Raw genomic sequence first — 25070 nt, 5'->3', positions numbered from 1 at the left:
TTGAGTTTAGACTATGGGGTATGGTGGGGCTTGGGTTGGGGCATTGGTTGACACGTGGAAATTCAAAACTCAAGTCTTCAACCCACTTTGAAGGGGGTATGGTGGGGCTTGGGTTCAGCTTCTTTTTTTTTAATATATATATATATATATATATATATATATATATATATATATATATATATATATATATATATATATATATATATATATATATATATATTTATAACCATTCACAGCCTGCCATGTCAGTTGCTCCCCCGTCCCACGCCCGGCTTGAAAGCCAAGCCCCAAGGGGCCACGCCCCAACCCAAGCCCACCCGGGGTGGTGCCTTGGGCATTTTCCCCCAATCCACGCCCAAACTCCCGCCCCATACCCCATGGCCTTAACCCATGCGTAAATTCAGTTTAACCCATGCGTAATTTTCATATTTGATGGCATGCGAGATTTGATTTTTGTAATATGCGTATTTTAAAACTGCACATGTGTGATTCGAATGTACACTTCGTACATTCGCACGTTAAGAGACTCTTGTACAATAACCTTCCCCTTATTAATATAAACTTCATAAAAAAATGTAACTGGTCACATTTTTATTCATTACAAAATAGTAACTAACTAGAATTACCACCCGCCGCAATGCGGCGGGAATTCGTTAGTTATATATCAAATTAGATAAAAGTCAAATATTTCTTACATGACCGCGAATCTGTGTCTAAAACATAGAAAAGAATAAATAAGTTGATCTCTGACCCGCGCGTTGCGACAGACTTATCAAACGGGGGAAAATAGATGCGCTGCGAAAGGCCTGTCAAACGGGAAAAAATAGATGAAGAAACGTTGAAACCGCACACGCACGTTGCGGCGTGTTAACTCAGAAAATTTAGAACGAAACGTTAAACGGAAAACTTGCGAAAGATGAAAAGTATAAGAGACCAAAGTTGAAAGTAAAAAATGTTGGGGTTAAATTGCAAATGATGAAAAACTTTGAATTAAAAGTAAAAGGAAAAAAAAATCAAAGTGGTTAAACTACAAAAGATAGAAACTTTTGAATTATAAGTGAAAAATCAAACTAATCAAAGGGTTTAAATTACCAAAGAATGAAACTTTAAACTTAAATTGCCAAAGATTTAAACTTTAGGGTTAGAAAGGAAAAATTCAACTTTTTTTTGAAAAACTCCCAAAACCAATGGTACAACTTCCAAATGCATATACATGTTGCTTATTTATATTTTATAATTCATTTATTTCAGTCAATTATTTAAATGTATTATATATGTAATATGTTAAAAACAGGGTTATTGGATTTTATCACCCCAAACTATTGGCTATTGGCCGATGCCACCCCCAACTATCACTTTGACGTCCGTCACCCTCAACTTAACACTTAGTATGTTCTGTCACCACATCGTTAACTGATCACTAACTTTAGATCCCATTACTAAACTTTTGTGGGTGTCATAGGGATCTTAGGACACCCCAAATGTATAGTAACATGATCAAAAGTTAGTGATCAGTTAACGACGTGGTGACAGAACCCACTAAGTGTTAAGTTGGGGTGGCAGGCGTCAAAGTGATAGTTGGGGGTGACAATGGCCAATAGCCAATAATTAGTGGAGATAAAATCCAACAACCCTTAAAAACAAGGTGATCAATTTAATTAATAAAATTATATGGAATATTGGATTTTAATAATCCAAACTATTCGTCCTTGGCCGCCAACAGTCCCAACTTCAAAAATAACCATTGGCAGTCCCAACTATTAATATATTGGCCTCCAATGGACCCTGACTAACAGAACCCTAACGTCGTTAGGTCGCCGGAAAAATGTTTTTGGCCGGAAAACTCAACATTTTCGTCCCAAACCTCTTTGTAACCTTATTACGGAGCTTTAGGAATTTTATTATAGTAAAAGTCACAATTATTGAAGTCGTCGGAAAACTCCTTTCTTCGCTGGAAAACTTCTTTATGGCCAGAAAACTCAACTTTTTGGCCGGAAAACTTAACATTCTCGTCCCAAACATCTTTGTAACCTTAGATCGGACCTTTACAAACCTTTTTTAGGCCAAAAACGTTTTTCCGGCGATCGTAGACTAACAGCGTTAGGGTTCTGTTAGTTAGAGTCCATTGGTGGCCAATATGTCAATAGTTGAGACTGCCAGTGCTTATTTTTGAAGTTGGGGCTATTGGCGGCCAAAGACGAATAGTTGGGATTATTAAAATCCAATATTCCAAATTATATATTGATTTTGAAAAGAATTATATATATACAAATAAAAATTAGAAAAAAACAGAAACACTTGTTAAAGAAAAGAGCATGATGCTTGAAAGGTAAAAAGCACATGATGCTACTACTAGCCATGTACAGAAAACACATGATGCTAAGAAATATTCCCTATATAAATCCTCAATAAATTACTTATTCACAAAACAAATTAGTTTTAAAAGATTCTATATCACGAAGAATCAACTAAAGATCAAACCTAACTCCAAAGAATGTCACACATCACCTGTACAATGATACATCATGCATGCATGTGTAGTTTATATATATGCACATATATATAGGCAAAAGATCAAATACAAATAATCTTAACATACTAAACATACAAATTGAAGGAAAACCCAAAAAGACAAGGTGGCATTTTTGTAATTACCACCAACTATCAAAGTTACAACCAAAAATACCTAAAAAAAACACAATTTTTTTTAAACATTTTTTATTAAAAAATCGCTACATTTCGTTAGCAAAAAAAAAAAAAAATTTTTTTTTTTTTTTTTGCTGCTACTAAAAGTAGCGATTTTTTAATAAAAAATGTTAAAAAAATAAAATAATTTGTGTGTTCTTTTTTATTTTTTTAGATTTTTTAGGTTTTTTGGGGGTTTAGTTTTTAGCATTTTAGCTTGGGTGGGGGGGGGGGGGGGTTAGGTTTTTTTAGGTTTTTGGGGGTGGGGGGGTGGGGGGGGGGGGGGTTAGGTTTTTTTTTTAGGTTTTTTGGGGGTTTAGTTTTTAGCATTTTAGCTTGGGTGAGGGGAGGGGGGGGGAGGGGGGGGGGTTAGGTTTTTTTTAGGTTTTTGGGGGTGGAGGGGGGGGGGGGGGGTTAGGTTTTTTTTTTTAGGTTTTTGGGGGGTGGGGGGGGGGTTAGGTTTTTTTTTAGGTTTTTGGGGGGTGGGGGGGGGTAGGTTTTTTTTAGGTTTTTGGGGGGTGGGGGGTTTAGGTTTTTTTTTGGGGTGAGGGGAGTGGTTAGGTTTTTTTAGAGGTATTTGTAGAGTAACTTTGATAGTTATTGATAATTACAAAAATGCCACCTTGTCTTTTTGAGTTTTCCTTCAATTTGTATGTTTAGTATGTTAAGATTATTTGTACAAGAACTTTACCCTATATATATAATCTTTCCTAATTCTTTGATCATCATGCATATACTTCTTGGGACTCCATGGGAGCTGACCAGTGGCTCAAAAGTGCTTCCACGGTTAACCTTCGTGTTGCACTAAGCATCGAGATGAAAAATCGACAACCATCGATTTTGTATTCCTCCAATGGATCCCTATGCCCAAAACTCCTCACATTCACCTGCATCAACATAAACCATTTATTTGTTAAAAAAAACATTCATTCAGTGGCAAAACTGGAATAAATGTTGAAACTCTATTTTAACGCGCATGTTCATAAGTTATTATACCGCTGAGTTCAGTCTGTTCATGTTGACAAGATGATCCCTCCAGAAACTATCTAGAGATTTCACAAGAACCGTTCTCTGTATTCAGGATTAATAATTTAATACATTATAAAGAGAATAAACGAGAATATCATCGTATTAGCATTTGATTATAATTACCTCGATTTCTTTCACGTATTCTTCAGTATAACCGGACTCTTGAACAGTGTTCATGTATGAAGTAATTAACAAATCACCAAGGTACTTGCGCAGAAGATTAACAGTAATTCGATATCTTCCATCTCTACAGTTAATATCCAAGTAAGAACGTTGCACTCGAATAAGAAAAAAAAAGGAAACCAAATTCATAAAATAACTTAATTAATGTGCGCACTTGAGTGAATCGTCAGAGCATATGGCTAGCCAGCGTTTCAGTGAAGAAGCCTTCTTGCGGATGCCTCTAAATGCGTTTGGAGGTTGAGGTAAATTTGAAAACCGGAAGTCGTTAATATCTACATCACTCGCTTCACGAACAGTAACAAGTGAATGCAATAAAGATTCCACTGTAATTCCTGTACACGACTCTGGAGAAACCGCAGGTATGATTTAATCCAAAATTTTAACAAATAGAAAATAATAAATCCTAATTAAGATCACCAGGTTAAGACGGGACCGAAAATAAAACTCACCGTCTAAAATCTTCCAAGAAATTGCAAAGAAGTCCTTTAAGAGTTTGTTTAAGTTCCAGCTGTTTGGATGCTATTGTATATATGGATTATGCAGATCAGAAGTTGGTTATAAGTTATAACTTGAATATATATATTATAGCATAAAAATATTTAATACCTTTAATGGATTAACATTTGCCAAAACAATTTCATCTACGACTGCTTGCATGTACCTAATATCCGTGCATAAAATATTCAGATTATAAAAGTAACATAACCAAAATACAAGCTTTTATGAAAAATGTATTTACTCGATGTTTTAAGGTATACTTTTTTGGATTATAAATAATTTCCAGAATGGTATATCTTAGTAAAGAAGACACTCACTGGAATATGTGATGTGAACAACTCTCGGAATCACCACCTATAATTAACTGACGAAGATCATAAACGTGTTTCCTTTGCACCTAGAACCAGAAAATTATGTATTCATTAATGGAACTGAAGAAAAAGGTATGAGATTAAGAATGCCATTAATTACCCTTCATTAACATAAAAGAACAATAAACTATAGAATATGTACCTCTAATACTTCATCAAATTCTACAAGGCTCTTTCTTATGTTGAAGAAATACTTTTCTGCCGAAACTTGGAGAGACAGAAGCTAAAATTTATAATAACAAGAATTAACAGTTAGAATATAACACACACACACATATATACATACATACATACATACATACATACATACATACATACATACATACATACATACGCACATAACGTCAATCTGCATGTACAAATGAAAAGATATACATAATGACGTTATCATATGATGAGTTAAATCACACCTGTCGAACAATTGCATCACCTTCAATTGGCACGTCCTCATCGTTTGTGATCCTCGATATCAGATTCACCGCCCACTCAGTGTCAAAGTTGAACTTTTGGAACATTTCATCCTGCAAACTGTAACATTGATAGGTCGAAAATCACCTACGTCGCCTTTAATGGAAATCAAGAAGCAAATAAAACGATGAAAAGCACACTGTATAGAAATTAACCACGAAGAATCAAGTAAATTATTTGACTTGAAGCTTTATGCATCATCTAGTAGAGTTTACCTAACCATGAAACGTGTTGATCCAGGATCTCCTTGCCTTCCTGCTCTGCCACGAAGCTTCGTAAAGCACAAAAAATACGTATAAACTGGTTAATGAGTTTGTAATTATATATCTAAGAATAAAAAGTCATAGCCAGGTTGACTTACTTGATTATCAATTCTCCGAGACTCGTGCAACGATGTGCCAATCACGTGGAGCCCACCAAGTCTTTTGACTTCCAATCCTTCATTGAAACAGTGAGCTTCACAGTCTTTTAGAACCGACAAATAAGCAAGTGCAATGCAAGGACCAAGTGGGTACATCTCTGACTGTTCTTCTACAAGTCTTTGCAGCTCATCTAAACCGACTGATTGGCTCATCTCAATTGACTCCGAAATTACCAATTTTGCCTTCTCATATGTCCAATTCTTGTTCTCACTTTTGGCCACATATTTAGCTGCAATAATAAAAATAGTACCAAGAAGTCAAGAACATTAATATGTGCATTTACAAGGGGTTCTCGATTGACAAAATGAAGTCAAAGGTCAAGACCACTAACCCATTAGAGCAGTCTTAGCCAGCAAAGCTAATGATGATGGCCCGATTTTCATTTTTGATAATACCTTTTGCGACATTGGCTCTTCAAAGTCGATATCTGGAATATCGTGACTCATATGTGAAAGTATGCTGTCCTCTATAACTTCTTTTGCAAGCATCTGAAATTAACATAAATCACGTTCTTTGTCTTTTAGAGCAATTGCCATGCATGTGAAACCGGAAAGAACAACACACCTTTGGATTGCCTCCCAATATAATGTCGGTACCCCTACCAGCCATATTTGTAGATATGGTGATGGCGTACTTTCGTCCGGCTTGGGCCACAGTTTGAGCCTCTCTGGCAGCATACTGAAAGAAAAAAAAAACAAATCCTAAGTACGCAAATCAGTTCCGTAAAAAGTAAAAAAAATTACTGCATTGCTTTCTAAAAGAATAAACCTTTGGTCGTGCATTAAGAACGTTGTGAGGGATCATGCTATCCCTTAGCAGAGAAGACAAATATTCTGAATTCTCAACACTACACCCACAAAAAGAAGCGTCTTTTAGAATAGAGTAAAATGCCATTTTCGTCCCTGAGGTTTGGTCATTTTTGCGACTTTCGTCCAAAGGTTTGTTTCTCCGCATTTGGATCCAAAAGGTTTAAAATCTTGCCATTTTCATCTGGCTCGTTAACTCCATCCGTTTTTCTCCGTTAAGTCAGGGGTATTTCTGCCTTTTTGGCTAACCTAAAGGGCAGTTTGGTCTTTTTCACTTTATGTAAAAAGACCGAATTGCCCTTTAAGTTAACAAAAAAGACAGAAATACCCCTGACTTAACAGAGAAAAATGGATGTAGTTAACGAGCCGGATGAAAATGACATGATTTCAAAGTTTTTGGATCCAGATGTCGAAAAACAAACCTTTGGACGAAAATCGCAAAACTGGCCAAACCTCAAGGACGAAAATGGCATTTTACTCTTTAGAATAAATAAACCAAGATAATACAGAAATGAAGAATGAATTATGAAATTATGAGAAAAAATCATTGTTGTACCTAGTTGTTCCGACCAAAACAGGGCGACCGACTCTGAACATATTTATAATTTCTGCGCGGACATATTCCCATTTACCACGAGCTGTCTATGTATTCATAACAATTAAAAGCATGGTTACGATTTTTAATTAAAGTATTTTTCACAAGATAAAGAATGGTTGAATGGTCATGAAAGTTTAATGTCTTACTGCAAAAGCTTGAATAGGTAAATCATTACGAATATTTGGCATGTTTGTGGGCACTTCAATAACAGGCGTCTGGAACATTTTCAAGAACTCCTTTTCCTGTAACAGCGTAAATAAATAAGGCATCTAGCAGTAGATTAATATGGATATTGATGATCGTATGTAAATTCATAAAATGTCGATACTTCAGTTTTTGCAGTCCCGGTCATCCCGGAGAGCTTTGGATACAGCTTAAACAGCGATTGGTATGTGATTTGCGCGACTACAACCGAATCCGCCTAAAAAGTACAAGAGAATAAAGCTACCAAGACGAATTATAAGGTGGCAAGACACGTGTGACGACTGATAAACATCACTACATACCTGAATCGGTAAACCTTCTTTGGCCTCCACAGCCTGATGAATCCCTTCTGACCATCGTCGTTTTTCTTCCACTCTCCCCGTCAACTTCAGATAATTAAACGAGCATATCATTGTTTCATTGTGGGAACCAAAGAAAACCAATAAAAAGAGTAATCACATATAAATGTGTTTTTTTACCTCATTTATTATAAGAGCCTTCTCGTTTTTAACAATGTATTGGACATCTTGGCGGTAAAACTCCTTGGCTTTCAACGCATTCATGACAAATCTACAATATTTAATGAGAGGATATAATCGAGTGACAAACTTAACGGTTACTCTATGAAAATAAGAAAATTATAAAATGCATATTACCTAGCCCAAGGATCATTCTCATCCCATAGATCATTTGTTTCGAGAGCCATCTCCGCTAGGTTAATTCCTTCTTCGGTCAACTCCACAGAATTATCTTTAAGCTCTATATTGTAATGCTGTGCAGTGGAATAAACAATCCGGCCCGATGGATATCAATAGCCAAAAATAGAAATATATAACAAAAAAGAAATAGAAACAAGAAGTTAGATTACAAGGCCACGTATGAGAAGCTCAGCTACTTTGGCAGCAACCGGATAGCGTGCGGCATCCTTGCTAGCCTGAGATGCGGATCAAAGTTTTAAAGAAAAAATTAAGTTACTACTTCAAAACTCAAAACTGGAACCGAAAGACACATTAGGGGCACCGCTTAAAATGGGAAAATATACCTCGCCACTTATCAGCAACGGGTTTCTCCCTTCATCAATTAGCACAGAATCAACTTCATCAACTATTGCAAAATGAAACGGTTTTGGCCTGATAGACAACGTGCTATTAGTCCCAGAGAAATCTGAACCAAATATGCACTGTTAAAAGAAACATGGTAATACCATCTCATAACCAGTTGACCACTGCTTCCAGCAAGATTGTCTCTCAGATAGTCAAAACCAAGTTCCTATAATAATTGAATTACATCTATGAGAAAATACATGTGACGCACGTTGCAGTAAAAACAGCATAGAGGGACTTACTGAATTGTTGGTGTATGTAATATCGCATCTATAGTTCAACCTCCTTTCCTCAGATTTCATCCCTCTCTATATGTCGCAATACATAAGCAATGAAGTGAAGAGGAAGTTTTAAGGAGTAGTTTATGGATGTTATTAAGTATGGGCACATAGTTTAATAACTTACTTGAATAAGACCAACAGAAAGACCTAAAAAGCGATGAACACGACCCATCCACTCGGCATCACGTTGAGCAAGATAATCATTAACGGTAACCACTGTAAATCAATACATTATGTTGATCATATTATATAATATATTGGTATATTCAACTTGCTTGCACTGTAATTTTGCTTCTAGCTTCCAGATAAACAATACAGTATTTTCAAAGTAGAAGAAGAACAACGAAAGAGTGTACACGTACCATGAACTCCCTCGCCAGTCAAGGCGTTAAGATACGCAGCCAATGTTGAGACCAGAGTTTTTCCCTCTCCGGTTTTCATCTCAGCAATAGACCCGTCGTTAAGCACTGCACCACCAATAATCTAGCAATTGCAAGACCAAGCTCTAATCAAGTTAAGCGTTTCATCGAATATATATACTCATTGAACTTTATCTAATTATAATTAAGTTAACAAACTCCAATTTTAACAAGCATATGCAGAGAGTAAGTGAGAGACCTGCACATCAAAATGACGCATGCCAAGCTTCCTCTTGGCAGCTTCGCGAACAACAGCAAACGCCTCTGTAATATAACTATGTAACGTAAATACTTATATTCAATCATTACATACAAAAAGAAACAAACTTTAAAGCAATAAACATGAGAGGAGCTATTTAACAACCAGCTTGAATATCCGCAAGTGTCTCTCCTTTCCCCAATCGACGACGGAACTCAGCAGTTTTCGCAGTCAGCTAATTCACCATCAAAAAACATTAAGACACTTAATACATTAAAAAACATCATGCAATGAAAAACAATAAAAACACTTAAACCTGCTCATCAGAGAGCTTCTGAATATGAGGCTCAAAGGAATTAACAAACCCCACAAGCCGATAATAATCCCGAACAACCCAGTAATTCAAGCTAGTAAAATCCCCCCATGTTTTGGTAACGCGTCCAATATTTTCCTGAAAATTAAACAGTTGAGACATTTCAACAAACAGTTGGTGGGCATATGGGTATTTAACTAATTCTAATGCAAAAAAGAGAGGGAAAAAAGGGGACTGTACTTTAAGAGATGCTGTGATTGTAGAATTGAAGCGATGGCGTCGTGTATTGAAGGAAAGAAGGGGGAAAGAAGGGGTGGGTGGGGTATTGAAGAAGATAACGGGCGAATTGGAGCGTTGAGAGTTTGTGTGTGGGGTGAAGAATAATGGGTTCGAGAATGCAGAGGAGAAAGCCGCCATCTTGCTTGCAGTCGTTGATGGAGTTTGGTTCAGGAGAAACTATAATAACCTCATTCTGTATCGGCAACACTAATGAGGGTGACGGTCGGTGAATATGTTTGAAAAGTTGCAACATATATTTTCTCTTGAACACTAGATTGTTGACATAGGTCGCGCGGTGACAACGTCTTAGTTATTTATAGTTGGTGATACGTTTTGTGATGCGTTAACCATATGCAAACGCGTGTTTCGACGTATCCGACAAAAGAAACGGAATCGAACCCGCGTTGGTTCGTTTAGTGAGGGTTTCACCTCACTTGAATTTACCTGGCGGCGTTAAAACATAAAATAACTTGAATTTGAACTGACTCGTTTCCGAACACACTTTACGTCAAAATATAGACCAACAAAAAACGTACACAAAAATAGGTATAAAAACGTATTATATTTGATCAGACTTGTCCAAACGTGAATTTATATCATTTACGTTGAAATATGAATTTATACCTACACGTACACGAAAATATTAAAACGTAGGTCAACTGAAAACGTACATAAAAATAAGCATGAAAACGCATTATATTTGACCAGGCTCGTTCCCGAAAAATTTGACGTTGAAAGGTAAATTTATACCGATAGATACATAAAACTAATAACGTAAGAAAATTGTTTTTTTTTTCCTTTGAAGCTAAAGTATGAAAATACCGAGGGGGTGGGGGGGATTTGAAAAGTTAGAACCAAAGGAGTGAAAAGGACATTTTATAAAGTTTTTAGAAAGTGTAGGAGGTGTAAATATCAATTTTGAAAGTTTAGGCCTGTTTGTGTCAATATCTAAACTTTATGGACAATTTTGTCTTTTTGTCATGCCACCGACCATTCTTATATAGTAATTTGTAGCTCTTTAGGTTAGGTATAAAATTACAATTAAGGTATATAGTAATTTGTAGCTCTTACAAGATTATATACACAAATAGATAGGGACCGTATGATATTTTGACAGGGAAATAGATGTAGCCCTTTTTAATCCTTGTTAAAGACTTGTGTGACTCATATGATTTGTATGATATGACAGATAGGCTGGTGTACACTAATGGAGGAAGAGTTTTCTTTTGCACCATCCTATATTAAGATACTAATTATGTTTTAGCATTTTACACCATCCTGTATTAAGATGCTAATTATGTTTTAGCAATTTAGCATTAAAAAAAATTAATCACTTTTATTTCAACTTTTTAAATTTTTCGATATTATTATTATTTTTTTTTGTGTGTTTTAATGAATACCCATAACACTTAATATAGTGTTTGAACTCACATATACACACACGTGAGGTACCATAGGCGGAGGAATGTAATTACAATTGCTTACAAGAATTGCACCATAGCTTATGAAGCAAAACGGAATATATTGAAGTTAGCCTTACAAATAATTGTAACTAGTTTTTTTTATGTTGCGCGTTGCGACGAAACCGAGCAAATGATAATGTAAAACAAACGTGATTCGAAAATAAAGCATGTTGTCTAGAAAGTTAAACCATTAGAACAATTTAGTTTATCATCGTACTGTTTTGTGATACCAAATAAATACTTTAATTTGAGTACAACTTCGTTTTTAACAAAACTTCTAACGGAATGTCAGGGGAAAAATCAAGCACAACTACGTACTTAAGTTTTTAGATACATAAATTATTTAAAAAATGGAAAATGATATGTATGTATTTAGAAAGAGAAAAAAATAAAAGAATATGTTATTAAAAGCAAATATAATAATAAACTATTATAATATACTAAATAAAAATAATAATAAAAAGCTATATATTATTATAAAAATAAAGTTACTATTCATCGAGCTTTATCAACAATATATATATATAATATATAATATATAATATAATATATAACTAGGATTTCGACCCGCCGCAATGCGGCGGGGATTCTTTAGTTATAACTAAGTTAATCTAGGACTCGTACGTTATGTTAAACCTGTCAAACGGGGAAAAAATAGACGATGTAAAAACGTTCACCCACACACGCACGTCGCGTTGTGTTAACTCGCAAAATTTAAAACGAAACGTAAAAACGTTAAACCAAAGACGCACGTTGCGATGTGTTAAGTCACAAAATTTAGAACCGAGCATAAAGCGAAAAATTTGCGAAAAATGAAAACTATAAAGGATCAAAGTTAAAAGTAAAAAAAAAAAGTTATGAGAATAAATTACAATAGATAAAAAGTTTTGGGTTAAAAGTAAAAAAAACAAATAGTTTTGGGTTAAAAGTAATTTATGAAACACTTTTGGGTGAAAAGTAAAAAAAAAATCATTTTTATTGGAAAACCCCTAAAGCCAACGTTACGACAACCATGTGCATAACCATTCTTTCTTTGAAAACCCCCAAAGCACACTCCGCGTTGCGGCGGGGAGTAAAACGGTGTGTCAAATAGTATAATGTCGCACAACCGTCATCGACCACCAACACTGACTCGACCTAAGATATGCGTGTTGCGACGAACTTGTCAAACAGGGAAAAATAGAGGTAAAAACGTTGAACCATACATGCACGTTACGTCATATTAACTCAAAAAATTTAGAACTATACGTAAAACAAAAATTTGCGAAAGATGGAAAGTATAAGTGACAAAAGTTGCGAAGTTAAATTGCAAATAATGAAAAGTTTTGGGTTAAAGTTAAAAAACAAATTATGTAGGGTTAAAATTGAAAAGGGTAAAAACCTTTTGGCTAAAAGTGAAAATTCAACTTTTTTCTATGAAAAACTCATAAAACACAATGTACAAGTTGCTATGCATAAAAAACTTGCAAACTTATATATGGAATAATGGTGGGAGTACAAGAAATGTGAAAATGATAGCATAAGTATCTCGATATTTAGAAACTAAGCCAAGATAGAGGAAAGGGGAAAGGAGAGGCGAAGCAACGTATAGCATAGACAGTAAGCGGGTGGCGATGGCGTTAACTGTTGTTGCAGGGAGGTAAAGAAGGAAGTCGGATATCAAGTTAACCAACAGTCTTATGTAAATATAATACTTAAAACGGTTGAAACAAATAAATTGATTAAGCTTTTTGAGTATTGGGACATTATCAACCTATTATATTTATAACAATGTGAAGTGGTCAGATTCTAGGATCACTAGTGAGCTATATAAAAAAAAGTCATGATTAAAATGTGTCGTTGAAATAGATATTAAAGTTGCAGACAAAAACAGAACAATACACCATAGCAGGATGAAGTTCAAGTATGCATGAAACATGTAAAAGGAGTCAAATGCTTCATTCAAGTCCACATTCGAGACTAAAGAAATAGTAACCAGATGTGGTGAATGCTTCACTTATTTTCGCCTATGGATTTTCCAGCATCGTCAATCTTCTTCACCAATCCTAATGTAGTAGAACCTGTCAAATTAAAAAAAAAAAATCAAAAAGAAAGATTGTGTTACACAAGAAGTCGACATAATCGTTCTTCTAGTTCTATTTAAGCATCCAACTTGCAACTTTGTGCTGTTGAGGAACCGATGGGTCATATACTTATATTACCACTTACCAGAAAGTATGACCGACTTGTTTTACAGGTTTCTAGCTTCTTTCCTGGATGGTACATGATTTAAAGGAAAAAAAGAAAGAAAAATACTAAAGGTTCGTGGGCTGAACAACAACGTTTGGCTAAAATAAACGCACAGTTGTCAAAACCATGTAAGGCGAACAACAGGTAGACACAACACACGGAGCTTCTAAAATTGTGTTATGTCCTTTTATCATAACCCAACACGAATCAATAAAACACATACAGTTAATTACCCACAAAAGAACTTATAACGTACAAGAGTGTCTACTTTTTTTGTTTATCAAAAGGTATTTTCGTCACATATTTTTGGACCTATACCTCCTTTGGTTTTGGTAATCAGGCATTCCTATACATGACAATGACCTAATGTTGAAGACTCCGCCGTTTTTTAACATATATTTGGAAATCGAAAACCGGAACAACTTGTGCACATTGCATTTTTTATCTTCATCCTGAATAATTTTCAAACAACCTTCATAGTAAAATTCAACCGCTCCTACAGCAGCAGTAAGTAATAGTGAAAACAACTTTAAATCATTTAAACAACTAAAGTTAACATTGTGATAACAAGGGGTTATTGCAATTACCTTCTGTAAATTATGTAATATAAAACATTCTAGATTACAAGTAACTGATACACCTTGCAAGTCGTTCTGAACCGCTAGAAATATCATGGATAAAGCGAAACTTAATGAAGGTCATATGTCACAAAGAAGCATGAAAAGAAAACATATAAATTCAATTCATCATACATCAATAACAAAACATATAAAAAACCCTATAACTGAAAAATCACTCTACACTATAAAATATCTTCTACAACATAAACCTAGGTGAATACTAAAGCACTAAAGCCCAAATCTTCAACATTTCAACCCCACAAACAATCCAATCACCAAAACCAGCCCTAATTTCACAACGAACAACAAAATCTCCATTTCAAAACCCTACTTCCCAACACAAACAATATTCAGCTTCAGCAACACATAAAAACAACTAATTTAACCTGTTCACGTTCCAAAACCACCATTCCTAATTCAAATTCAATCAGAATCGCAGCTCAATAAACACTTCACACAGTAACTGTGTGACAAAATTGAACCAAAAGAACAGAAAAAGATGCGATAAATTCAAAATTTGTACAATCGAGCTGGAACTATTCAATCAAAAACCTTCAAAATTTTGCCTCCAAAAACAGAGAAGAGAAACTAAAAGGATGAACAAAAATTTGTGTACAAGAAATATTCGTATTTGATACGCTCAGCTGATCAGAGTAATTGGTTTCTAACTCGCATGAGAGACGCATTTGTTACGAACGTAAAAGAACCGTTCTTTTTCTCAGTGACCCATCCTAACCCGTTAGACTTTTCTTTCCTACCCATCCTAACCCGTTTGCTCTTTTTTTTTTTTTTTTTTTTTTTTGAATCAGCCCATCATAACCCCCTTGAGAATTATAGCTGACCCAAAATAGCCCATAAGTTTGTATTTGAAGTCCAAAACAACACAAGTTGGAACACTTCACGATTAGTGAAACAAAAAGTGACAGACATGCTTAACTCATGATGGGCAAATAAGCAGGCTTAAGTGATAAAACTGGTGAAGACTTTAAACAGTCAATACTGGTGATTTTTTCAACACCAAAAAAGTTTGACCCTGCCAATTTTACAACAAAACAAGCATGAGGTACAAGCCCTCATTTTGATTGGAAATTAAACTCCTCTAGACACTAGGAAACATAGAAAAGGACAGTACTTTGAGTTACAAATTGAACTATCATATACAACTAATGCATTATGCATGTGATGGTATTCTAACAATCAACAAATTGCAGATTAATGTGTGTCACATGCCAAAAGTACAGGTCTAATTGCTTTCTTCCAATCTTCCCTAAATCAAATTGGTGGTTTTATGAACGAGTTAATGTGCACACGATTGGTGCTCAAACAATATGACTTGTGCCTTTGACAACATATTTTGAAGTGAAACAAAGAACCATGATTCTGCATGCTATTAAAATAACGCATTTTTTAGCCTGTGGACCCAGCGATGGAAAAGAAAAGAAGGAAAAGTGTAAGAAAATCATATGAATGATTACACGTATAAATACCAGCCTAAAGACCAAGTTTTCATTGATTTGAGAACAAATCTCCTAGCAATTGTCACACATTAGCGATGAACAAGGCGAGTGACATTTAGCTTGTTTGACACTTCGACTAATATTCCATTCTAATCATAAGTATTCAAAAGAAAGGGTTATAACTAGTTTGCTGTTTCCATGTTATATGACATGAAGACTAATGAGCACTTGAGAAACTTTGATATTTCTTTCCTCGATAATTTAGAAATGCTAGATGAAGATCATAACATAGTAACATACTGTGTAACACTACTATAACAAAAAACCAATGATTAGATAGTGACTTGAATGGATAACAATATTAATATCCAGAATTAAAACTCAGGTCATACAAGGGCTTCTGGTCGTAATGAGTGGGTGTGAGTCTTATGAAATATTCCAGTCTAACAAAACATTACGAAAACATAAAATCCTTATGGAGCTCGCAGCAAAAAGTTAAAAGAGCAGCAACTTACTGGATAATTAGATTGAATGGAAAGTAGCTCTTTTGTGGCTGATTTTACCACCATCTGAAATGAGCATAACTCCTGTTGGTGGAAGCAAGTCTATGAAGGTCCTCCCTTTTCTTACGCACATCTCCCCGTTTCCTGTAAGCATCCATAATCTGAGCAAACAAACATTCCTCCAATCTCGAGCTGTTTTTAGATTTCTTTTTGGACTTAATAGCTTCATCAAGAATCCAACGAACAGCTAGGGTTTGTTGCCGATCCCTATCCACAACCCCAGGAACATCATAAATATTACCCGCAATTCTCACTTTCGCTACTTCACATACCGGTTTCACATTCTCCAAAGCATCAGATATAAGTTCGATTCCATCGCGATCAGTGCGCGCCAAGCGATGAAGCGTCTCATGAAATATCGCGCGAACTCTCGTCTTTTTACCCTGTTTCATGCGAAAATTGACCAGCTTGTGGATCAATTGCTTTTTCTCACCATCTAACCCTCCCATATAGTTGAGAATTTCTGAGCCAGTGTATACGGTTTTCGAAGCGGTTGAATAATGTTGCAACAGAAGTGGTGTGATAGGTGCACATGAACCTTGAAGCTCTCTTACAGCACCATTCCATCCCTTACCAGCAACAGCTCTAATCATCTTTCTTAACCTAATCTGAGTGATTTATTATAGTTAATTACAAGATTTGAAAACCTATAATCATATAAATAACTCGAAATAAACTTGATTGATATTGAAAATGTAATAAACGCCGAAATTAGTACCTAACTAGCATCATACTTGAAACATTGATGTGTAAATCAAACATAGGGCATATATGATGAACAAACTTTAACATTGTTTTGTAGTTAATGAACGAATATACGTACGCAGATTCGCACAAATTTTGATTAAGTAGAAATACGGGCTCATTTTCCTACGTGTGAAAGTTAAAATCGATGAAATCACGTACCTGCTAGGTGCTCGAATGGAGATCGGTAGAATTCAAAGATTTTGATTCAGAAATTGGGGGCAATAGTAACCCTAGAAGGAGTGACCGCAAATCGGCGAGGTGGGAAAGGGTTTAGACAAAGGAAAATACAAGTATGCCCTTCTATTGTATTCTAAGGCCACAGTGTGGCTTAACTCCGCCACTAAGAGGGGCGCTAAAGGCTCTCCGCCAACATGCTAACGGGCGTTTTTTGGCTTGATCGAGGCATTTGGTCAAGATAAGGGGGCGCTATGGCAATGAGCGACTTTAAACTATTGCATGCAAGTTAAAGGAAGGGGCTTTAAAGCCCTCTATGTGACGTGGCGTTGAGTTGACGCTTATGTGGCGTGATAAAGCCTATAGGGGCTTTATACCACACCCTCCAGCCTAAGAGCATTCACATTGGAACCTCCATATACATACTTCCTATATAACGAGTTTACGCAAACCCGCGTGTTGCGGCGAAATTTTGATTATAAATGTCTTTAGTATTAATATATTTATTCGAAACAATTTTTTCATTTTACTTTATCCTGGTTACAGCATCATACTAAAACATTTATTTTATAAATTCATAAAAACGGAAATTAAAAATTCGCAATATAAAAATTAAACTAATATCTAATACTAATAAAAAGATCTACTTAATGTCACATGGCATTCTCATACTAATAAAATAGTCTACATAATGTCACGTGTCATTATTTTCTCCCTCAATTCACTAATATTATTATTATTAATTAATTAATACAAAAGAATGAAAAATTTCTTAACAGCTTAATACTAATAAATGTTTTATTGTCTACTTAGATATTGATCATTTACTTTTAAATTATCTAAAATATATAATTAGTTATTAGTAACAATTTTACTTATAATAAACAATTTCAAATAATGTTAATGTGACAACATCTTCTTATTCTTTAAAAGGGTTTTTCTACTATATGTTTAAAACATCTATTAAATAAATTATTATTTTATATTATAATAATAAAAATGGTAAAGAATAGGTTAATCTGATACTTGAAAACCGGTTTACATCCATGTTTTAAAAACACTTTTAATGTTATTAGACCCTCGTGTAACACACGAGTTTAAGGATATAATATCTTCATAATAATTTTGATACAAGTCTATACTCACCGGATGTCTTAAATGGAGTTATATTGATAGAAAGAATAGTTTATATAATGGAACTCTACTACAGGTTCTATCACTGGGTGATCAGGTTATTGAGACACTCATATTATCCGGAAGTAATACTGGCACTCGAATGTTTATCCCTAGATTTTGTTTAATACTGCCAAACAGAAGCATTACGCTTAAATTGAAAAGAAGATTGTTTCCTCTCGCCCTATGTTTTGCCATGACGATAAATAAAAGTAGAAGACAGTTTCTATGTAAAGTTGGTTTGTTCCTAAAAGAATCGGTTTTTACGCATGACTAACTCTTGCGTCATCTATAGTAAAAAAAGAAAAATTCACTTATATAAATTTAGGAAGACAATATAAAATTAAATAAGTTATAATTTTATATCCTTAATATAATATAGTAGCAAAATAATAAATTTGAATTTAGTGCCATTAGAATTCAAATCCAGTCGTTAGTTTGGTAATAGTATAAGGGAGCTATATGAAAAGTTGAAATGAGATTGAAGAAAACCAATTTCTATTTCCCGTCTTTCTCAGACTATTCGAAACTCACCAATCATGCAACCCAACAATTAAAATGGATCAAAGACTAACAAAAGCCCAACATTAAAATGGATCGGAGAAAGATTCTTTCCATTTCTATAGCCTTTCTATCTTTTTTTTTTCGAAAGGTGAACTTTTTTTTTTTAACAGGAAAGGTGAACTTCTTAATGGTGACCATTGTCACATCCGCAAATCGTGGACCCTCGCCAAGAATGTGGGCCCAGATAGCAAGGCCAGCGCTGGGTTAACCAGTCTTGGGTCGAAGGGTTTCCTCCGGAAACCGTACTGCCTATACACGAGTTGCCTCGCTAGAGTAACAGCCGGATGAAAACCGAAGTGACGCTCAGGATCAAACCCTCATCGGTAGGTTTTTCACCATCATTGCGCACAGGTGTCGTACCCCCTTTCGCCACAAGCGGGAGTCGAACCCCCTTCTGCATTGCATCCTTTAATTACTTTTGATTCTTAATCAATAGAAAAATTGTCGATGGTACCTTTTTTTGAACGGCTAATTTTTTTAATCCCCTGTCGTCTGTGAGAGTAGAACCCAAGACTTTCCCCTTCCCAACCAAGGTGTTTTTAAAGACTTTGTCTTTACCAATGGATCACTACCCCATTGGTTTGTCGATTGTATCTTAATTTGATTAACTCAACACGGTGTAATATCCTTTCATTTCAGACAGCCGAGATTGATGATTTTCTGGTCAATCAGATGTGTTTGGAATTAATGGCAGTGGTAAGTGTTAATACTTTTATAGGTTTTTCATTCGTTTCGAAGATCCCTCCCTCTTCGAAAAGTGGCGAGGATTCAAAAAGCAAAATAAATTAGGCGGGTTCAAAAAGAAAAAAGAAAGTTGCGTTCGAAAAGCCACGACGATTCAAAAAGAAAAATTAATTGCGTTGTCACATCAAGTGGTGGAGGGCTTGTTAGCCAATGATCTCTAGATCAAGTGGTGGAGAGCTTGCATTTCTCTTGAGAGATGCAGGTTCGACTCCCACTTGGTGCAGAGTGAGGCATTGGTGGGCAATGATAGGAGACCCAGGGAAACCTGGGTTGGATCCTTGAGCCAAACGGGTTTTACCGGTAATTTCACCGTCGTGCCTACGGGCGGGTGGGTTACCGGGTTTTCCCCGGAATTGGTGGTGGACTCGGGTTACTCTCGGAGTACTCCGTTTGTCCAGTGGGTGCCCCGAGAGTATTCGGGATTGAGTTTGTTAGCCGTTAAAAAAAAATTGGGTTGTCACATCGATTCATGTGAACACCAAATAATCCCACTGTCTTCCTTCTGCTATCTAAGTTTGAGACAAATGTTTATGATATAATAATGAACTAGTTATATTCTCCCGCGCTTCGCGGCGGAAATCAGTTGGTATTAGTCTGGTTCGTTATAGTATCGACACTTGTTATTGTAATCCAAAGAGAAAATCTTTAATCGATCGAAAACAATAAAAACAAATATCGATACCAATATTGATGTTGTTCATGTTATATTGGTTTGATTCGTTTGCGCTCTTGCTTATTTTTTTTCAACAATGCAATATAGATTCTTATTGAAAACGAACACAATGCTGCTATAATACCAAACCGATTGAACAACATTTACATCGATACATGTATTTATTTTTTGTTTTTGCTTTGGAGAACCTGACACCGTATCACTGCCATACCGTACGAAACTGAACTGAACAACATCAATACTGGTATGTATTCATTGTTATGGTGTCATGTTTGATAACGGATACCGTACCGCTATCGCACTGAACCGGATGTACAACAATGGTTTTGGTACCGATATTTATTTTATTGTTTTCTCTTTCGATAAGCTGACGTTGTATCGCTACCGCACGGAACATCGGTACCGGTACCTAGATTCATTTTTATGGTTTTAGGTTTCAAAAACTTTCATTTATACAACTATATCTGTGACGATAAATGAATATCGGTACTATTAGCGTAACAGTCTGAACCATCGTTCAAACAACATTGGTGCCGGTACAATGTTTGTTTATAATTTTTGGTACAAATACTAATAAATTAACTAAAAAACAAATTAGTATTTTATAAAACAAATACTAATAAATTAACTAATAAATATAAAACTACTAAAAAACAAATTCTAAAAATTTTCAATTACTGTTCATGGCCCCTTAGAAATCATATGTACAATGTATATTAGAAATTCACTATCTAAATAATAATGAATGTATAGTACAAATTCACTATCTAAAAATTGTGTGTTTTTATATTATAGTACTAGTATTAAGCCCCTGCGTTGCAGTGGTTCCATAAAACTGTGTTATTGTGTTAAGTAGTAGCAATACTATACCATTGTCAACGACCACCAACACCGGAAAAATTTGTAAAAACAAAATAAATAAAAACGGGAAAAAATAACGCCGAGCGAAAAGCAGACGTAAAATCTTTGAATCACGGACGCTCGTTGCTAAGAAATTAAACCAAAACGTAATACATAGAAAAAAACTAACGAAGTCCATCCAGGACACCCGCGTGTTGGACGAACTTGTCAAACGCAGAAAAATAGATGTGACGCGACAGGCCAGTCAGACGGGAAAAAAATATACGAAAAAATATTGAACCCCACACGCACATTGCGGTACATTAACTCACAAAATTTAGAACGAAACGAAAAATTTGAGAAAGATGAAAAGTATGGTTGACCAAAATTGAAAATAAAAAAGAGTTGGGATTAAATTGGAAAAGATTTAAAACTTTGGGTTAAAAGTAAAAAAAAAAAAAAACAAAGGGTCTAAATTACAAAATTAAAGTTATTTATTAATTTTAGATAAAGATAAGATAAAAATAAGTGATATTTATATATTGGTTATTAATTAATATTAGTATTAAAAGAAATTAATTAAACAAATATAAGTTAAATTTATAAGGATAGGAGAGAATGACATGTGACATTATTTGAAGTCTTTTATTATAAGTTAGATATCCAATTTAATTCATGTTATTTCATGTGATGCGTATTAGAATTCCACCGTTATAGCGTCATGAACGCGATTATTTATAAAATTCCGTGTTATAAAAAGTTGTTAAAATTAGTTAGTATAAAGATTTCCTATAAAAAGTTGTAGTTACTTAGTTTAAAGATTTCTTTTAAACGGTTCAACGTATTCGAATGTTTATATATGACGGGTTGTGACTTTTGTAAGGGTGTGAATGTGTGATATATTTAAAAGTAGTGTGAAGAGTTGTAACTTTATAAAGGGGTGTGATGTATTTGAAAGTTGTGACTTTTTTTTATAAGGGGTGTGATGTATCTAAAACTCTAAAAGTAGTTTGAGTGGTTGTGATTTTTTTAAAGGTGTGATATATTTAAAAGTTGTGACTTTTTTTTTTTTTTTTTTTTGTAAGGATATGATATATTTAAAAGTAGTTTGAAGGGTTATGACTCTTTGAAAGAGTGTGATCCAAACTATGGTGTCTTAAGTTACTTTTGATGTGAAGAGACACATCATGTGTTTTATATATGGTATGTGTTTATTAATGCAAAGGTATTATTTAAGGGTGTGATGTGAAAAGACACAACTATTAAGTTAGCCTAAGGTACCCTAAGTTATTTTTTGTAGGGTTATGTAATATATACTTTTTATATAATATAGAGAAAAATATAAAGAAAACAACTAAAACAACACTACATTGGATTCTCTATTGTATAGAACAGTAAAGTACACCTTTATATTTAGACCACCCGTAGTGGGGCAGTATTTGGGCATGAATTGCCTCAAAAACGCCCCAAAACGCCCACACACCACCCCGGGGGTGTTTTTCTTCAAAAAATTGGTTGGGGTATGCAAAATTAAACGCCTGATGAAGATATTGTTGGCCAATCCCAGGTAACATTCTTTCTCTTTGGCCAATCCCTTTTTTTGATTTTTTTGATTTATTTAATTATTTACACCTCTTTTAACATAATGTCCCATAATACCCACATCCCTACTACACCCATTTTAAAAACGTCCCATAATGCCTCATTGCTGACTGGACCGCCACATTGCGGATAATGCCCAATGGTCTTCCTTTACCACTACACATGGTCTTAGACCACCCGTAGTGGGGCGTTTTTTTTTTAAAAAATTGAAAAATAACGTCTTAAAACGCCCATCCCCCCATTACAGGGGGCGTTATTTAAAAAAAAAAACTGAAAAAATGTTCCCCGGCGTTTTAATCATAACACTGTGGCGGAATTTCTTTAACCAATGCATTCCACTTTTTGCTTTGACCCACCAATCAACATGTCTTTGTTTTTTTTTTTCTTAAATGATTGGAAGGGGCATTATTAGGTATTATTCCCACTACACCACTTTCGCAATAACGCCCCATGCTGACTAGGATGACACGTGTCGAATAATGCCCCATGGTGGGGGCATTATTTTTCTCTACCACTACACATGGTCTTAGAGGCTTACATCCAACTCGTCATATTTTTTTGTGAGTTTGTAGGAAAAAGAAAATAATAATAAAATAAGTGTTTGTGAGTGAGATAAAGATAGAGATAAAAAAATTGGATGTGATATGTCTTTGAAAAGTATACAAAATTTATAGAAAAATATGTTTTTAGATCACATTTTATAGATGAAGATAAAAGTTCTAATATGAATGCTCTAATTTTCTATTCATATTTTTCATTTCGGTTTTGGCTAAAGAAAATGTTTAACAACAAATATGGCTAAAGAAAATGTTTAACACACCAATATGATCGTATGATGTCGTATTACACATGAAAATGGTTGTATGGGTTGAGTGAGGGCCAATAATTTGGTGTACGCCAAATTATATGGGTTTATGGGTTATATAACGTGTTTGATTGACAAGTAAATAGTTGATATAGCCGTTAGCAAAGTCATATGATCTATGATCTGTATAACTTATGCAATCAATAGCGTGCTACATCGGAGCTACAACATCGCTATAGCAGTTAGCGGATATCCGATCACATAGGGGTCCAAATAGCGGTAACTTATAACGGTTCTCCTATTAGTGGTGCTAAATGTCGCGATTCGACCGCTATTTTGAACCCCTTATAGCGGTCGTAGCACGGCTTTTCTAGGTTTTATTTTTAATTTGAGGCCAAAAGTTGGGTAAAACCCACATAAATCATTTTTTTGTTTGCAATAACCCAAAAGCAAAGACCCAAACACAAATCAGACCTAGTCCAATCCTAAATCTATTGTGTAAGTACGGTACTGAGGCCAAAACTTAAATCCAAATTCCTAAATCGTTGGACGTTGCACGCTCTGAACGGACACTGGTGGGCGGCTAGAGGCTCAGGCTGGTGGATCATCACTGGTATGTATAAATATATGAATACATAAACATTATCAATCCTAATTACTATTAATATTTTTCATATATATATATATATATATACGTATAGAAACGGAATTAGGAGAAAACGGTTGGAAGTGTGAAAACGGCTAGAAGTGTGAAAACGGTGAGAACGGATCTTGGCCAAACACGTGGCGCACGATATAATCAAGGCGGAGGGGGTTTTTTTGTCCTTTTATCCTCTTTTCCAATGCATCTCTCACACACCGTTGTCATTTATGGCGTGTAGGATTTTTTTTGACGTGTAGTTAGAAATAAAAACTCCCTGTCATTTTACAACCATAACATCACATCAGAAAACCTTCAAACAGTAATGTAATGTAAATAGTAATGTAATGTGAATTTATGCTTCATTTGGATAGACGAGACGGGTAATTGTGAATTACCAAATAAAGGATGAAAAAGTTCATGAGATAAAAGTTTTTTAATGACTCATTATATGACATAAATAATAAAAATATGAAAGTAGACAGAATCAGATATATAGTTGAAGAACATACAACATGGTGCTAAGAAGTGAAAACAAATTCTTTTTTAGAATGGTTACTTCACACAGCCACTAGTCCTCATTGATTTGCATCTTTTATTCATAGTGGGACTTGAATCCTTAACCTCACATGAAAGCACATTTTTCATTATACCTTCGTAATAACTAGGCTACAAGCTCTTTGGTACGCTTCTAGCACACATATTTTGATTCCACACCACATCTGCTATCTTAGATAGTGAATCATCACAACCACCTAACTATCACCTATCCAATCATCACTACCTCTGCTTTCTCATATAGCGGATCACTCAAATGGGTTTCAAAAATCACCTAAAAACCATGTGAATAACCATACCCCCACACCAAAGAAAAAAACTCGAGAGGAGTGACCACAAACCTATATGTTTAAGCCTGAC

At 35.0% G+C, this 25070-nt stretch overlaps 2 protein-coding genes across 2 annotated transcripts; both read right to left on the bottom strand.

The window, feature by feature from the left end:
- Positions 1–2380: 2380 nt before the first annotated feature.
- On the bottom strand, positions 2381–10104 carry LOC110878815 (protein translocase subunit SECA2, chloroplastic). The gene is made up of 31 exons (XM_022127183.2): positions 9820–10104; positions 9583–9717; positions 9432–9501; positions 9267–9331; positions 9011–9131; positions 8773–8864; positions 8610–8675; positions 8469–8533; positions 8307–8394; positions 8133–8198; positions 7921–8036; positions 7744–7834; positions 7567–7650; positions 7389–7481; positions 7207–7302; positions 7019–7104; positions 6425–6503; positions 6221–6334; positions 5988–6144; positions 5596–5885; positions 5450–5505; positions 5177–5294; positions 4909–4989; positions 4713–4792; positions 4504–4558; positions 4347–4416; positions 4052–4241; positions 3838–3961; positions 3682–3756; positions 3386–3572; positions 2381–2562 (listed from the first exon to the last, which is right to left on the bottom strand). The coding sequence occupies exons 1-30, from the start codon at positions 9994–9996 to the stop codon at positions 3411–3413; spliced, it is 3162 nt and encodes a 1053-aa protein (XP_021982875.1). The 5' UTR covers positions 9997–10104; the 3' UTR covers positions 2381–2562; positions 3386–3410.
- A 3025-nt stretch (positions 10105–13129) lies between these two features.
- On the bottom strand, positions 13130–17276 carry LOC110878816 (ribosomal protein S7, mitochondrial). The gene is made up of 3 exons (XM_022127184.2): positions 17097–17276; positions 16143–16798; positions 13130–13381 (listed from the first exon to the last, which is right to left on the bottom strand). Exon 2 carries the CDS (start codon positions 16781–16783, stop codon positions 16187–16189), a length of 597 nt encoding a protein of 198 aa, XP_021982876.1. The 5' UTR covers positions 16784–16798; positions 17097–17276; the 3' UTR covers positions 13130–13381; positions 16143–16186.
- Positions 17277–25070: the final 7794 nt, after the last annotated feature.

This window comes from Helianthus annuus, chromosome 9 (genome assembly GCF_002127325.2).
Source record: "Helianthus annuus cultivar XRQ/B chromosome 9, HanXRQr2.0-SUNRISE, whole genome shotgun sequence".
Taxonomy (NCBI): domain Eukaryota; kingdom Viridiplantae; phylum Streptophyta; class Magnoliopsida; order Asterales; family Asteraceae; genus Helianthus; species Helianthus annuus.
The sequence above is the reverse complement of the archived record's forward strand: the minus strand, read 5'-3'. Positions and strand labels throughout refer to the sequence as shown.